The 15,712-nt window shown below is 59.5% G+C and overlaps 2 protein-coding genes across 2 annotated transcripts; both read left to right on the forward strand.

Annotated features, from left to right (window-relative positions):
• Positions 1 to 218: 218 nt before the first annotated feature.
• Positions 219 to 4,742, forward strand: ISLR2 (immunoglobulin superfamily containing leucine rich repeat 2). The gene is made up of 2 exons (XM_063169408.1): positions 219 to 342; positions 1,081 to 4,742. Exon 2 carries the CDS (start codon positions 1,087 to 1,089, stop codon positions 3,181 to 3,183), a length of 2,097 nt encoding a protein of 698 aa, XP_063025478.1. The 5' UTR covers positions 219 to 342; positions 1,081 to 1,086; the 3' UTR covers positions 3,184 to 4,742.
• A 6,771-nt stretch (positions 4,743 to 11,513) lies between these two features.
• ISLR (immunoglobulin superfamily containing leucine rich repeat) lies at positions 11,514 to 14,703 on the forward strand. The gene is made up of 2 exons (XM_063169409.1): positions 11,514 to 11,601; positions 12,503 to 14,703. The coding sequence occupies exon 2, from the start codon at positions 12,512 to 12,514 to the stop codon at positions 13,751 to 13,753; it is 1,242 nt and encodes a 413-aa protein (XP_063025479.1). The 5' UTR covers positions 11,514 to 11,601; positions 12,503 to 12,511; the 3' UTR covers positions 13,754 to 14,703.
• The last annotated feature ends 1,009 nt before the right edge of the window (positions 14,704 to 15,712 follow it).

The following is a 15,712-nucleotide window of genomic DNA, read 5'->3' on the forward strand; positions in this document are numbered from 1 at the left end:
ATTTCTGTGTTTTCGGGGGTACCGGCGGTGCGGGAGCGGCCGCGGGCGGCGCCGGCCGGGCGGGTGGGTGGGTGGGTGAGTGGGTGGTGGGCTGGAAGAAGGAAGGGGGTGGCGGGCGGGCGGGCGGAGGGGGAGGCTGGCAGAAATGCAAATCGCTGCCTCTCGCTGTGCCTCGGCAGCCCAGAGCCCGCACGGCCCCGGCGCCGCTCGCAGCTCAGCCCCGGCAGGCGCGGGGGCAGCGGGCGGGGTCCCCCCGGTCCCCCCGCCCCTCGGCCGGCTGGCAGCGGGAGGATGAGGAGCGCCGGGAAGGGCTGAGGGTGGCGGAGAGGCTCCTAGGAGAGGGTGAGTGGCGGGGGACAGGCGGACAGGAGAGGGGGAATAGGGCGGGGATGAAGTAGGGAGAGAGAGGGAGGGGAGAGGGAAGCGAAAGGAATAATTGGGGATGAAGGGATGAAAGCAGTGGATAAAGAAAATGGAGGTTAATTAGTTGGTTATTGAGGGTGGAGGGGAGTGAGTGGGGGAGGAAAAGCCTGATAGAGCCGGGAAAAAGAAAGTGAGAAGGGTGGGAAGAGACGGCTGGGAAAGGGAGAAGGAAAAACCGGATCGAGCGGGGAAATAGAGAGTGAGAAGGGTGGGAAGAGCCTGCAAAGGGAGAGAGAAGGAAAACCTGATTGAGCCGGGGAATAGAGAGTGAGAAGGGTGGGAAGGGAGAAGGAAAAACCTGATCGAGCCGAGAAACAGAGAGTGAGAAGGGTGGGAAGAACCGGGCAGGGAAGAGGGAAGGAAAAACCTGATCCAGCCTGGAAATAGAGAGTGAGAAGGGTGGGAAGAGCGGGGCAGGAAAGAGAAGAAGGAAAAACCTGACTGAGCCGAGAAAAAGAGAGCGAGAAGGGTGGGAAGAGCCCAGGGGAAGGGGAGGAAAGCGGGGGCTCGGGCGAGGAGGGGATGCGCGGGAGGCAGCGGGCGGCAGCCGGGGGGAGCCGGGCACAGACAATGGGGCGCGGCCCCGCCGCCTCCACCTCCCGCCGGCGGGCGGGGCCGGGGCGCGCTGGCGCTGAGCCCCGCGCCGTGCCCTGCCAGGGGGACATGGCCCCGCTGCTGGCGCTGCTGCTGGCGGCCCTGCTGGGCTCGGGCCGGGCGTGCCCGGAGCCCTGCGCTTGCGTGGACAAGTACGCGCACCAGTTCGCCGACTGCGCCTACAAGGAGCTGCAGGCCGTGCCCGCGGGGCTGCCCTCCAACGTGACCACGCTGAGCCTGTCGGCCAACAAGATCAGCTCGCTGCCCCGCGGCGCCTTCGCCGAGGTGACCCAGGTGAGCTCGCTGTGGCTGGCGCACAACGAGATCGCCACCATCGAGCCCGGCGCGCTGGCCGTGCTGGCGCAGCTCAAGAACCTGGACATCAGCCACAACCAGATCGTGGAGTTCCCGTGGCGGGACCTGCGCAACCTGAGCGCGCTGCAGCTGCTCAAGATGAACAACAACCGCATGGCGCTGGTGCCGCCCGACGCCTTCCGCACGCTCAAGGACCTGCGCTCGCTGCGCATCAACAACAACCGCTTCGCCACGCTGGCCGAGGGCATCTTCGACTCGCTGGGCTCGCTGTCGCACCTGCAGATCTACAACAACCCCTTCGAGTGCTCCTGCGCGCTGCAGTGGCTGAAGCGCTGGATGGAGAGCACGCTCATCTCCATCCCCGAGAAGGACTCCATCGCCTGCGCGCTGCCCGAGCGCCTCCGCGGCGTGCCGCTGGCCAAGCTGCCCGAGCTGCGCTGCGCCGCGCCCGCCGTCACCATCGGCTCCTCGGCCGAGCTGGACGCGGCCGGGCTGCCCGACGGGCTCACGCTGAGCCTGCACTGCGCCGCCAGCGGCTCGCCGCCGCCCGAGCTGCGCTGGAAGATCCGCACGGCCGGCCAGAACCTGGAGCTGGGCGGGAGCGGCGCGGAGAGCGCGGCCAAGGAGGAGCCGCGGCCCGAGCCCGAGCGCTTCGTGGCCTTCAAGAACGGCACCTTGGTGATCCCGCAGCTGAGCAAGCGCGAGGAGGGCACCTACACCTGCGTGGCCACCAACGAGGTGGGCAGCAACCACTCCTCGGTCAGCGTGGCGGTGGCGGGCCCGCAGAAATACCCGCCGGTGCCCGGTGCGGACCCGCTGGGCGGAAAGGGGCAGGCGGGCGACAAGAAACCCGGCACGGAGGCGGCCAAGAACAGCGTGCTGACCTCGGAGGAGAGGGGCAAAGCGCTGGGCCCCACCCGGCAGAGCCGTCCGGGCTCGGCGGCGGGGCCGGAGCCTGAGGGCCGGGGCCGGGTCCCCCCGGAGCCGCCGGGGCTGGAGAAGAAGTGCGGGGCCTCGGCGGGCGGCTCCAAGTACATCTCCAACCACGCCTTCAACCAGAGCGGCGACTTCAAGCGGCACAGCTTCGAGCTGGGCGTCATCGCCCTGGACGTGGCCGAGCGCGACGCCCGAGTGCAGCTGACGCCCACCCAGCCCGGCGGGGGCCACCTGGGCGTGCTGTACCTGTGCCAGCAGGGCCGCCAGGGCCACGCCCTGCTGCAGTGGTCGCAGATCGAGGCCGGCGTGAACTCGTACTGGTTCCAGGGCCTGAGCCCCGGCACCAACTACTCGGTGTGCCTGAGCTCGCCGGGCGAGGAGTGCCGCGTGCAGGTGGTGTTCACCACCAAGAAGGAGATCCCGTCGCTCATCATCATCGTGGTGGTCAGCATCTTCCTGCTGCTGCTGGCCACGCTGCCGCTGCTGGGCGCCACGTGGTGCCACCTGCTCGCCAAGCTGCAGGCCAAGCCCTACAAGCTCATCATGAAGGCGCAGAACCCCGACCAGATGGAGAAGCGCATGGCCGCCGACTTCGACCCCCGCGCCTCCTACCTGGAGTCCGAGAAGAACTTCGGTGCCGGCGAGGCCGAGGCCGAGGAGGAGGAGGAAGAGGAGGAGGAGGAGGCGGGGGATGAGGAAGGAGCGCGGTGGCGGCGCGGCAGGGAGGGGGAAGGCGCGGCCGAGCTGGAGCGGGAGGAGAGCGTGGCCGCCAGCTCCATGGCGGAGTCGCAGTCCAAGGGCGGCGCCGAGGAGTTCGAGGTGCGCTCCGAGTACAGCGACAAGCTGCCGCTGGGCGCCGAGGCCGTCACCATCTCCCCGGAGATCAACGGCAACTACCGGCAGCGGCCCCGCTGAGCCCCCCGAACCCCCCGTCCCCGCTCCCACCCCCCGCTCCGCCCGGGGAAAAACCTCCGGGAACGAGCGGAGCCATCCCCGCCTCTCCTCCCCCTCCTTCTCCTCCTCCCCTTCTTCTCCTTCTCGCCCGGTGCCCCCGGGATGAGCCTCCCACGATTTCGTTTCCATTTCGGGCACCGGCGGTGCTCGCTGCCGGCTCGGCGGCAACAACGATTCCCTCTCCCCCCGCTCCCTCCGCCGCCCGCCAGCCCCGGGTTCGCTTTCCCCTCCGAGGAAAAAAACGAAAAAACCCCGAGAAAACGGGATAAACGAGAAAAGCCCGATAGCCCCAAATTCTCTTTGCTGGAATCGGTTCTGTCCCCGCCGCTCCTCGGTGCCCGGTGAGTCCCCTCTGCTCCCCGGTTCTCTCCTGTCGAGCCCGGAGCTGTCCCCGCCGCTCCCCGGTGTGTCCCGATTTTCCCCCGCGGTGCCGACATTCCCGGTCCCCGTCACTCCCGGGCGGTTTTCCCGCTTCCCGACGGATCCCGGTGCTCTTCGGTCCCCGCCACTCCCGGGCGATGCTCCCCGCGCCCCGCTGGGTGCCGGCATTCCCGGTCCCCGCCGCTCCCGGGCCGTTCTCTCCAGCCCCCTATGGATATTGGTGCTCTCCGGTCCCACCATTCCCATTCCCGGTGGGTCCCCGTTCTCCCCAGTGCCCGCCCTCCCATTCCCGGCAGCTGATTCCCGGTCCCCACCATTCCCATTCCCGGTGGGTCCCGGTGCTCCCCGGTCCCCTCCACTCTAGGGAGCTGATCCCCGGTCCCCGCCACTCCCGTTCCCGGTGGGTCTTGGTTCTCCCCAGTCCCGCCATTCCGGCAGCTGATTCCCGGTCCCCGCCACTCTCGTTCCCGGTGGGTCTCGGTTCTCCCCGATCCTCGCCACTCCCCGGGGCTGATCCCCGGTCCCCGCCCTCCCATTCCCCGTGGGTCCCAGTTCTCCCCGGTCCCCACCATTCCCTTCCCGGTGGGTCCCGGTTCTCCCCGCTCCCACCACTGCCGTTCCCGGTGGGTCCCGGTTCTCCCCGCTCCCACCACTCCCATTCCCGGTGGGTCCCGGTTCTCCCCGCTCCCACCACTCCCATTCCCGGTGGGTCCCGGTTCTCCCCGCTCCCACCACTCCCATTCCCGGTGGGTCCCGGTTCTCCCCGCTCCCACCACTCCCATTCCCGGTGGGTCCCGCTCTCCCCAATTCAGCACCGGGCTCGCCGGGACAGCTCCGCGCCCCGAGGCTCCGGGGGCTCCCCGATCCCCAATCCCCAATCCCCGGTCCCCAATCCCCAATCCCCGGTCCCCAATCCCCGCTTCCCGGCCCCGTCCCCTCCCCTCGGTGTGTTTTGGGTAGAGTAGCCTTGTAGCCAAGTGTGTGAGCCGCAGACGCGCCCGCAGCCGCGGCCGATGTCGCCACGGTGGCCGCGGTGGTCGCCAACCAGCCCCGGTGCTGGCCCCGGTGCCGCGGGGAGCCGCGGGCGCCTTCTCTGCGCGCTTCTGTCCGTGACGAGTCAATAAAAGGGATTGAAAGTGGAGCCGCCTCCGTGCTTGGGGGGAAAAACCGGGATTTTGTCCCCAGGGCGGGGAGGGGACAGCCAGGAGGTGGCACCGCCACGGCCGCCTCCTTTTATGTGTTTGACACGTTCTTTAATACCGTAAAAACATCAATTCATTTTTTTTTCCGGCCATAAAATCGCGTTTGTGTGCGAACGGAATCGCCCAAATCCATTAAATCTTCCCTATAAATTCACCCCGGAGAGGAAAAAAAAAGGAATTCCATTTTCCCCCGGTGAGCATCGGAATCCGCTGGAGCAAGGAAACATCCCACGGATGTGTTTTCCATCGTTTTATGGATCATTTTCTGTCGTTTTCCAGATCATTCTCTGTCATCTTAATCATAATTTCTATCATTTTTATATCATTTTAGATACGCTTTCAATTATTTTAGATATGTTTTTATCATTTTAGATACGATTTCTGTCATTTTAGATACCTTTTATTTATCATTTTATGTGTAGTGTATTTAATTTTTGATGGAATTTCTACAATTCCTATCTCTCTTTTTTTTTGTTAAAAATCACACCCCAAACCTCGCTTTTTTGCCTTTTTTTCTCCCCAAACTCCTCTCCCTGATGGTGTCACCTTGATCCCCAAGTGCTCCCAGCACTCATCCCAAAATTCCCACTGGATTTCTGCTCCCAATCCCATCCACCGATGAAATCCCCCGGCAATCCAACATTCCTTTCTCCAGGGCAAAAATCCCTCAAATCCCTCCCGAATCCCCCACAAATTCCCCCAAAATCCCCCAAATCCCGGGAGTCTGAGGCTGCTCCAGGTGTTCGGATCTGCCTGGCAGAGCCTGGATATTCCCATCTTTGTTGACATTCCCATAATTGTTGCTATTTCCATAATTATTTGTGGATATTGCCACAATTGTCGCCATTCCCATAATTAATTATGGATACTCCCATAATTGTGGATATTTCCATAATGGTGAATATTTCCATAATTGTGAATACTTCCATAATTGCGAATATTCCCATAATTGTTGATATTCCCATAATTGAGCGTGGTGCTCGGGAGTCACGGCGGGAATGGAAAAGAACAATCATTCCAGCTGCCTTTAATTAGGGAACTGTGGATTCCTGGGAATCCGGGATGAGGCCGGGATTTGCTGCTCTCCAGGAGGCCACAAATAAATGGGGGTGGGGATTTGCATTTTTCCTGGAAAAAATTCCTGCTGGGAGTGGTTAAAGCATCCATGGAGTGCTCAGAATTCCCAAAAATCCTCTGGTTTTATCCCCACGGCTGGAATGAGCGGAGAATTCCAGCCCTGCAGCAGGAATTTCCCAGTTTGACCAGTTGGGAATGCCCCAGTTTGACCAGTTGGGAATTTCCCAGTTTGACCAGTTAGGAATGTCCCAGTTTAACCAGTCAGGAATTCCCAGTTTGACCAGTAGGGAATTCTTAGTTTGAGCAGTTGGGAATGTCCCAGTTTCACCAGTAGGGAATTTCCAGTTTGACCAGTCAGGAATTCCCAGTTTGAGCAGTTGGGAATTCCCAGTTTGACCAGTTGGAATGTCGCATTATGACCAGTAGGGAATTCCCAGTTTGACCCGTCAGGAATTCCCAGTTTGACCAGTAGGGAATTCTTAGTTTGAGCAGTTGGAAATGTCCCAGTTTCACCAGTAGGGAATTTCCAGTTTGACCAGTCAGGAATTCCCAGTTTGAGCAGCTGGGAATGTCCCAGTTTGACCAGTCAGGAATTCCCAGTTTGACCAGTAGGGAATTCTTAGTTTGAGTAGTTGGAAATGTCCCAGTTTCGCCAGTAGGGAATTTCCAGTTTGACCAGTCAGGAATTCCCAGTTTGAGCAGTTGGGAATTCCCAGTTTGACCAGTTGGGAAAATGTCCCAGTTTAACCAGTCAGGAATTTCCAGTTTCACCAGTTGGGAATTCCCAGTTTGACCAGTCAGAACTTCTTCGTTTGACCAGTTGGGAATGTCCCAGTTTGACCAGTCAGGAATTCCCAGTTTGACCAGCTGGGAATGTCCCAGTTTGACCAGTAGGGAATTCCCAGTTTGACCAGTAGGGAATTCTTAGTTTGAGCAGTTGGAAATGTCCCAGTTTGACCAGTAGGAATTCCCAGTTTGAGCAGTAGGGAATTCTTAATTTGAGCAGTTGGGAATGTCCCAGTTTGACCAGTCAGGAATTCCCAGTTTGAGCAGTTGGAATGTTCCAGTTCCACCACTTGGGAATGTCCCAGTTTGACCAGCTGGGAATGTCCCAGTTGGACCAGTAGGGAATGTCGCAGTTTGACCAGTCAGGAATTCCCAGTTTGACCAGTAGGGAATGTCCCAGTTTGACCAGTCAGGAATTCTTAGTTTGAGCAGTTGGGAATGTCCCAGTTTGACCAGTAGGGAATGTCCCAGTTTGACCAGTTGGAATGTCGCATTATGACCAGTAGGGAATTCCCAGTTTGACCAGTAGGGAATTCTTAGTTTGAGCAGTTGGAATGTTCCAGTTTCATCAGTTGGAATGTCCCAGTTTGACCAGTCAGGAATTCCCAGTTTGACCAGTTTGGGGTGGACAGGAACCTTTCCCATTCCCTTGTGGGGTCTGGGGATGAAATCCCCACAATCCAAATTTTCTGACCTTTTCTTGGGAATTCTCCACAAGGACACAAGGAGGTGGCACTGGGGACATCCCCTGGTGCCATCCCCTGGTGACATTCCCCGTGCCATTCCTGAATTTGGGAGTTTTCTCCTCCCTCCTGACCCAGCTCTGGCCCCACAACCCCTCTGTGGGGTCACCCTGCTACCCTGTGTCCCCAAACCCTGTCCCCAAACCCTGTCCCCAATCCCTGTCCCCAAACCCTGTCCACAAGCCTTGTCCCCAATCCCTGTCCCCAAACCCTGTCCCCAATCCCTGTTCCCAAAGCCTGTCCCCAAAGCCCGACCCCAAACTTTGTCCCCGTACCCTGTCCCCACTCCCTGTCCCCAAACCCCGTCCCCAAACCCTGTCCCCAAACCCCGTCCCCAAACCCCGTCCCCAAACCCTGTCCCCAATCCCTGTCCCCAAACCCTGTTCTCACCTCCTGTTCCCAAAACCTGTCCCCAAAGCCTGACCCCAAACCTTATCCCCATCCCTGTCCCCAAACCCTCTCCCCACTCCCTGTCCCCAAAGCCTGTCCCCACCCCTGTCCCCAAACCTTGTCCACAAGCCTTGTCCCCAAAGCCAGTCCCCACTGCCTGTCCCCAAATGCTGTCCCCAAACCCTGTTCTCACCTCCTGTTCCCAAAGCCTGTCCCCAAACCCTGTCCCCAATCCCTGTCCCCAAACCCTGTCCCCACTGCCTGTCCCCAAATGCTGTCCCCAAACCCTGTTCTCACCTCCTGTTCCCAAAGCCTGACCCCAAATGTTGTCCCCAAACCCTGTCGCCACCCGCTGTCCCAAACTCGGTCCCCAACCCCTGTCCCCAAAGCCTGACCCCAAACCTTGTCCTCACCTCCTGTTACCAAAGCCTGACCCCAAACCCTGTCGCCACCCGCTGTCCCAAACCCTGTCCCAAACCCTGTCCCCAAACCCTGTCCCCAAACACTGTCCCCAAACACTGTCCCCAAACTCTGTCCCCAAAGGCTGACCCCAAACCTTGTCTTCATCACCTGTCCCCAAAGTCTAACTGCAAAGCCTGACCCCAAACCCCATCCCCACCCCTGTCCCCAAACTCTGTCCCCAACCCCAGTCCCCAAAGCCTGTCCCCAAACACTGTCCCCACCCTGTGTCCCCAAAGCCTGTCCAAAAACCCTGTCCCAAAATCCTGACCACAAACCTTGTCCTCACCTCCTGTCCCCAAAGACTGACCCCACTCCCTGTCCCCAAACCCTGTCCCCAAAACCTGACCCCAAACCCTGTCCCAAACCCTGTCCCCAAACACTGTCCCTAAACTCTGTCCAAAAACCCTGTCCCCAAACACTGTCCCCAAACTCTGTCCAAAAACCCTGTCCCCAAAGACTGACCCCAAACCTTGTCTTCATCACCTGTCCCCAAAGACAAACTCCAAAGCCTGACCCCAAACCCCATCCCCAAACCCTGTCCCCAGACTCTGTCCCCAACCCCTGTCCCCAAAGCCTGACCCCAAAACCTGTCCCCACTATCCCCAAACCCCGTCCCCAAACACTGTCCCCAAAGCCTGACCCCAAACCCTGTCCCCAAACACTGACCCCAAAACCTGTCCCCACCCTGTGTCCCCAAAGCCTGTGCAAAAATCCTGTCCCCAAAGCCTGACCCCAACCCTTGTCCTCACCACCTGTCCCCAAAGCTTGACCCCAAACCCTGTCCCCAACCCCTGTCCCCAAAGCCTGACCCCAAAACCTGTCCCCAACCCCAGTCCCCAAAGCCTGTCCCCAAACATTGTCCCCACCCTGTGTCCCCAAAACCTGTCCAAAAATCCTGTCCCCAAATCCTGACCACAAACCTTGTCCTCACCTCCTGTCCCCAAAGACTGACCCCACTCCCTGTCCCCAAACCCTGTCCCCAAAACCTGACCCCAAACCCTGTCCCAAACCCTGTCCCCAAACACTGTCCCTAAACTCTGTCCAAAAACCCTGTCCCCAAAGACTGACCCCAAACCTTGTCTTCATCACCTGTCCCCAAAGACTAACTGCAAAGCCTGACCCCAAACCCCATCCCCAAACCCTGTCCCCAGACTCTGTCCCCAACCCCTGTCCCCAAAGCCTGACCCCAAAACCTGTCCCCACTATCCCCAAACCCCGTCCCCAAACACTGTCCCCAAAGCCTGACCCCAAAACCTGTCCCCAAACCCTGTCCCCAAACACTGACCCCAAAACCTGTCCCCATCCTGTGTCCCCAAAGCCTGTGCAAAAATCCTGTCCCCAAAGCCTGACCCCAACCCTTGTCCTCACCACCTGTCCCCAAAGCTTGACCCCAAACCCTGTCCCCAAACCCTGTCCCCAAAGCTTGACCCCAAAGCCTGACCCCAAACCCTGTCCCCAAACCCTGTCCCCAAAGCTTGACCCCAAACCCTGTCCCCAAACCCTGTCCCCAAAGCTTGACCCCAAACCCTGTCCCCAAAGCTTGATCCCAAACCCCGTCCCCAAAGCCTGTCCTCACCCTGTGTCCCCAAACCCTGTCCCCAAACCCTGTCCCCAAACCCCGTCCCCAAAGCCTGTCCTCACCCTGTGTCCCCAAACGGGATTTGGGGGGATTTTGGGGGTCAAGGGTTTGGAGGGGGATGAGATTCTGGGGGATTTTGGGGGGCAGAGGTGTGGTGAGATGGGGTTTGGGGGGATTTTGGGGGACAGGGAATTGTGGTGTTGGGTTTTGTGGGATTTTAAGGGCGGGGAATTGGGGTGATGAGGTTTTAGGGGCTCTTGGGGGGACAGGGATTTGGGGTGATGGGGTTTTAGGAGATTTTGGGGGCAGGGATGGGGGTGATGGGGTTTGGGGGGATTTTGGGGGGCAGGGAATTGGGATGACAGGTTATTTTGGGGTACAGGGGATTGGGGTAATGGGGTTTTAGAGGATTTGGGGGAGCAGGGAATTGGGGTGACAGGTTTCAGGAGATTTTGTGGGACAAGAAATTGGGCTGATGTGGTTTTAGGGGATTTTGGGAGCAGAGGTGTGGGAGGACGGGGGTTTGGAGAGATTTTGGGGTATAGGAAATTGGAGTAATGGGTTTTAGGTGATTTTGGGGTACAGGGAATGGGATAATGGGTTTTCAGGGGATTTAGGGGGGCAGGCGTCTGGGGTGACAGGGTTTATGGCATTTTGGGGGACAGGGATTTGGGATAATGGTTTTTCAGAGGATTTTGGGGCTCACGGGTGTGGGATAATGGCTTTTAGGGGATTTTGGGGGGCAGAGAATTGAGGCGAATTTTTTTAGGGGATTTTGGGCTCAGGGGTGTGTGCTAACAGGTTTTAGGGTACTTTTAGGGCCCAGGGTGTGGGTTGATGGGATTTGGCAGGATTTTGGGGGGCAGGGATTTGGGGTCACTGTTTTTTAAGGGATTTTGGGCCCAGAGGTGTGTGCTAATGGGTTTAGGAGATTTTGGGGGGCAGGGATTTGGGGTCACTGTTTCTCAGGGAATTTTGGGCTCAGGGGTGTGTGCCAACGGGTTTTAGGGGATTTTGGGGGGCAGGGAATTGGGGTGACAGTTTTTTAGGGGATTTTGGGGTTCAGGAGTGTGTTCTAACAGGTTTTAGGGTACTTTGGGGTGTGGGGTGTGAGTTGATGGGGTTTGGCAGGATTTTGGGGGGCCAGGAATTTGAGGTCACTGTTTTTTAGGGGATTTTGGGGGGCAGGGAATTTGGGTCAATGTTTTTTAGGGGTTTTTGGGCTCAGGGGTGTGTGCTAATGGGTTTTAGGGGATTTTGGGGGCAGGGATTTGGGGTCAATGTTTTTTTGGGATTTTTGGGCTCAGGGGTGTGTGCTAATGGGTTTTAGGGGATTTTGGGGGGCAGGGATTTGGGGTCAATGTTTTTTAGGGGTTTTTGGGCTCAGGGGTGTGTGCTAATGGGTTTTAGGGGATTTTGGGGGGCAGGGATTTGAGGTCACTGTTTCTTAGGGAATTTTGGGCTCAGGGATGTGTGCTAATGGGTTTTAGGGGATTTTGGGGAGCAGGGAATTGGGGTGATGGTTTTTAGGGGATTTTGGGCTCAGGGGTGTGGGCTAACGCGTTTTCGGGGACTTTGGCGGAGCCGAGGACGGGCCCCGCGGGTCGGTGCCATGGAAAACAATCCGGGCCCGGGGGACGGGGAGGGGACGGGCCGGGAGGAGCAGCAGGAGGAGGAGGAGGAGGAGGAGAAGCCGAGGAGGGCCCGGGAGCGGCGGGACCGAGTCCAGCGGAGCGGGGACACCGGGGCTCCACCGGCGGTGACGGGGCGGGGGCGCGGGCCCGGGGAGCGGGGCTGGAGCGGGGGAAAAGCGGGAAAAAATCGGGAACAAGCTCCGGGAGAGGAGGGAAGGAAGGAGGCAGGGCGGTTATTCACGGCTCTGGAATGCGCCGGGAGGCGGCGGGGAAGTCCCGGGGGGCTCTGGAAAAGGGGTGGGATGACACCCGCAGCTCCAGGAGGGACAAAATCCCGGGATTGCCCTCCCAAATCCCCGGGAGATGGGATCTGTCCCTCCCTGGGCACCCCAAAATGTCACCTGGATCTCCCCCAGAGCCAGCGGGGCGCCTTTGGCACCCCTTAGCTCCCGATGGGGTTTATTCCCGAGAAATTCCCGCCGGGAATGGCAGGGCTGGGAATGGAGGGCAGGGGAATTGGCCTGCGAGGCTCAGACAAAGGGGTCTGGCCGCCAGCTGCTGGGAATTCCAAGCGGGAACCAACCTCTGGAGTGCCCTGGAAAAGTCACCGAGAGGGGAATGAGGAGTTAAGTCGGGAAAAATTCCCTTCCCAAGAATTCCAGCGGCCGCGGGGACCCCACAGCCCCTGGCTGAGAGAAGGCGCCGGGTTTTTTCCATGACACGGTCTGCGAGCCTGTTGGAAATCCCGAGAATTCCATGATTTATGGGAAGGCTGGTTGGGAAAGAGCTGCGGTGGCTCTGTTCCTCCTCAGCTCAGCGGGAGGAACCCGGAACCCCCTGGCTCTCGCTCCTCATCCCAAACAGCGTTTCATCCCAAACCCGGAAAAGATTTTCCAGAGGGGGAAGGACGAGCTCGAGGGGGAGAGAGGCCGGGATTTAGGAAATCTCCCAAACCGCTTTTGCCAGCTGGAATCGTTTCCCATCCCGGCTGTTTGGCCGGGCTCATACCCTCTCTGTCCCCGGCAGGACGCGAGGATGAGGCCTCTGCTGGGCGTCCTGGCGCTGGTGACACTCCTGTCCCCAGGCCTGGCCTGTCCCACGCCGTGCTCCTGCTCCACCAAGAAGAACGGGCGGCTGCTGGCCGAGTGCGCCTACCGCGAGCTGCGGGACGTCCCGCGGGGCCTGTCCCCGAATGTCACCATCCTCACGCTCTCCGCCAACCGCCTGGGCCGCCTGGGCCGCGCCTCGCTGGCCGAGGTGCCCGAGCTGCAGTCGCTGTGGCTGGGCTACAACCACATCTCCTCGGTGGAGCCCGGAACCTTCGCGGCCCTGCCGCACCTCAAGAACCTGGACCTGAGCCACAACCGGCTGGCGGATTTCCCCTGGCAGGACCTGCGCAACCTCAGCGCGCTGCAGATCCTCAAGCTCAGCAACAACCGGCTGGTCACCGTGCCCCAGGGCGCGCTGGTCGGGCTGCGGGAGCTGCGCTCGCTCTGGCTCAACGACAACGAGCTGGCCACGCTGGCCCGCGGCACCTTCGAGGGGCTGCCGGCGCTGGCGCAGCTGCAGCTCTTCCACAACCCCTTCAACTGCTCCTGCAAGCTCTTCTGGCTCAAGGAGTGGGCGCACGACACCTCGGTGGTGCTCTCCAGGGCCGGCTCCACGCTGTGTGCGGCACCGGCGAGGCTGCGGGGCCGGCCGGTCACCGACATCCCCGGCGCGCTCTGCGTGCCGCCCTCGGCCCAGCTCACCTACCTGTCCGGCCCGGCCGCGGCCGGACCCCGGGACGGGCTGACGCTGACCCTGCACTGCAGCGTGGCCGGCAGCCCGCCGCCGGAGATCCGCTGGCAGATCCGCACGGCCAAGCGCCGCGTGGACATCCACGGGCCCACGGTGGCGCGGGACGGCGGCGCCAAGGCGGGCCGGCAGCGCTTCCTGGCCTTCAAGAACGGCACCATGGCCATCCCCGACTTCGGCAAGGAGGACGAGGGCACCTACACCTGCGTGGCGGTCAACGACGTGGGGACGAGGGACGTGTCCGTCAACGTGGCGCTGGCCGGCTCGGCCAACCCGGCCGAGGAGCTGCCCCGTGATGACCCCCAGGCCGGGCACCCCGGCGGGCACAGCTGCGTCAAGGGCGACGAGCTGGACCCGTCCGGCATGGGCGAGAAGTTGGTCATCGTCTACCGCGTGGCCGGCCAGGCCCGGAGCGGGGCGGGAGCCCGGGAATTCCGCCTGGGAATTCTGCTGCTGGCTCTGGGGCTGCTGCTCTGGTGAAGGGCGAGCGGCACCTCGGGATTCCCGATTTTTCCGTAGTTTTTCCTCTCGTAGTGCCTTTGCTGAGCTTCTGGCATCCGGGAGCGCTCCGGAGCCCAACGGGGCCACCACAGGGGTGGGCGGTCCAGCCCTTGCCGTTCCCATTCCTGGAGGAACTCAGGGAACGTGGGGAGGATCCAGCCCAGATCCTGTCGGGATCTGCCACCAAATCCCGGCTGTCCCCACTTCCCGCTTTTCTCCCTGCCCAGATCTGAGGTGACCACAGGAGGTGACAGTGGTGACAATCCCGCCCCAGAGCCACCACGACTGCCAACGGGGAGGGATCCAAGGATAAAATCCCTGGGAATGAGGTCCTGGGGGACACAGAAAGGACAGAGGATTGGTTGGACCCACAGCCTTAGATTGGGAAGAAATTCACCGGTTTTATCCCTGTAGGAGCATTCCGAGCCCCTCCAAGGCCTTGGAATGCCGCAGGAATCCCAAAAGCCCCCTGACCACCATCCCAAAAATCCGTCTGGGCTGGACCCACCAGGCTTGAGCCAAAGATTCCCAAAGCGTTCCCGGTGGGAATGGGGGAAAGATTGGGAACAGCAGAGAAGCTGAGCTGCCTTGAAGCCATAAACATTCCCCGAGTGCTCCAGAATTCCCGGCGGGACAAATATTCCTTCTCCAGGTGTCCCAGGAAACCCTTGGGGGATTTTGAGAATGTCCATGGCCCCCAGACTGGGAAACAGCACCAGAATTCCCAGTGGGATCTGGGCACACCCTGCAGCCCCCCGGCCTTGTAACGCCCTGTAGGGACAGCAATAAATGCCTTTAATTAATGCCTTTAATTAAGAAATACCCATCATAAACACCTGTAATAAAGAAACAATTTTAATAAATACCTTGAATTAATAATTACTTTTTTATAAACACCTTGAATAAACTCCCTTTTTTTTTTATCTAAACCAGCTGGGCTTCGCTTGGTCTGTGCATCCCAAAATCCCAAAATTCTCTGAGATGGCGACTCCTGGGCTCCTCCAGATTGTCCCCAACCCTCCTGGATCAGGGGACACTTCTGTCATTCCCAGCTATCCAAATCCCTCCCAGTGCTGGAGAATCCCCAAATCCTTCCCAATTCTGGAGCATCCCAAGATCCCCCAAACTTCCCTTTTCCCCCCCACCCCAAACCCCCAAAATCCTGGGATACCCCAAAATCCCCTCCTGCAGCTGCCCGGGAATGGAATTGACCCCAAAATCAGAGCCTGGAGCTCTCCAGCACCAAAATTCCTTATCCAGAGGGATTTTAGGGAAAGGGCAGCCAAGGTCTCTGTGGGGAGCTCCTGGATTCCCACAAATTTTCCCCACTGTGGGATAAAAACCGTGACCCCAATGGAAGTTTTGGGTTCATTTCACATCATTCGACTTTTAAACTCCGTTTTATCCCTGGGAACAGCGGGATCCAGGATTATTCCTGAAATTCAAGCTGGGATGAGAGGGGTGAGGATGTGGATCTGGAGTTTCCAGACGAGCCGGGAAGCAACAGGAAGGGGAAGAAATTCCCAAATCCCGCCCAGGGCGCTGCTGCTATCCCAAAAACCACAAATTCCATGGATCTCCAGGGAGCCTTGGGTGGGACTGTGGAAGCTGATCCCAAAATTCAGCCCCACCCATAGCACGGAGCTGCCACAGATTTTAGGGATTTTTAAATGGATTTTAGAGATTTTTTGGGATTTTTAAAAAGATATTTTGTAGATATTTAGGATTTTTAAAGGGAATTTTAAAGGGATTTTCTCATGGGGTTTTAGGCCGCCTTTGGAGCTGCAGGGGTTGGGATGGGCTGGGAGGGAATCCTGGGAAAAGGGAGGAGATGCTCCAAGGAAATCCCAAAGCATGGGAATCACCCCCAGTGCCCCCAAACCGTCCTGAGGGTGCTGGGAACATTCCAGAGGGAGGGAATGGGGTCCCTGGGTTCCT

The sequence above is a fragment of the Melospiza melodia genome, chromosome 15 (genome assembly GCF_035770615.1).
Source record: "Melospiza melodia melodia isolate bMelMel2 chromosome 15, bMelMel2.pri, whole genome shotgun sequence".
Taxonomy (NCBI): domain Eukaryota; kingdom Metazoa; phylum Chordata; class Aves; order Passeriformes; family Passerellidae; genus Melospiza; species Melospiza melodia.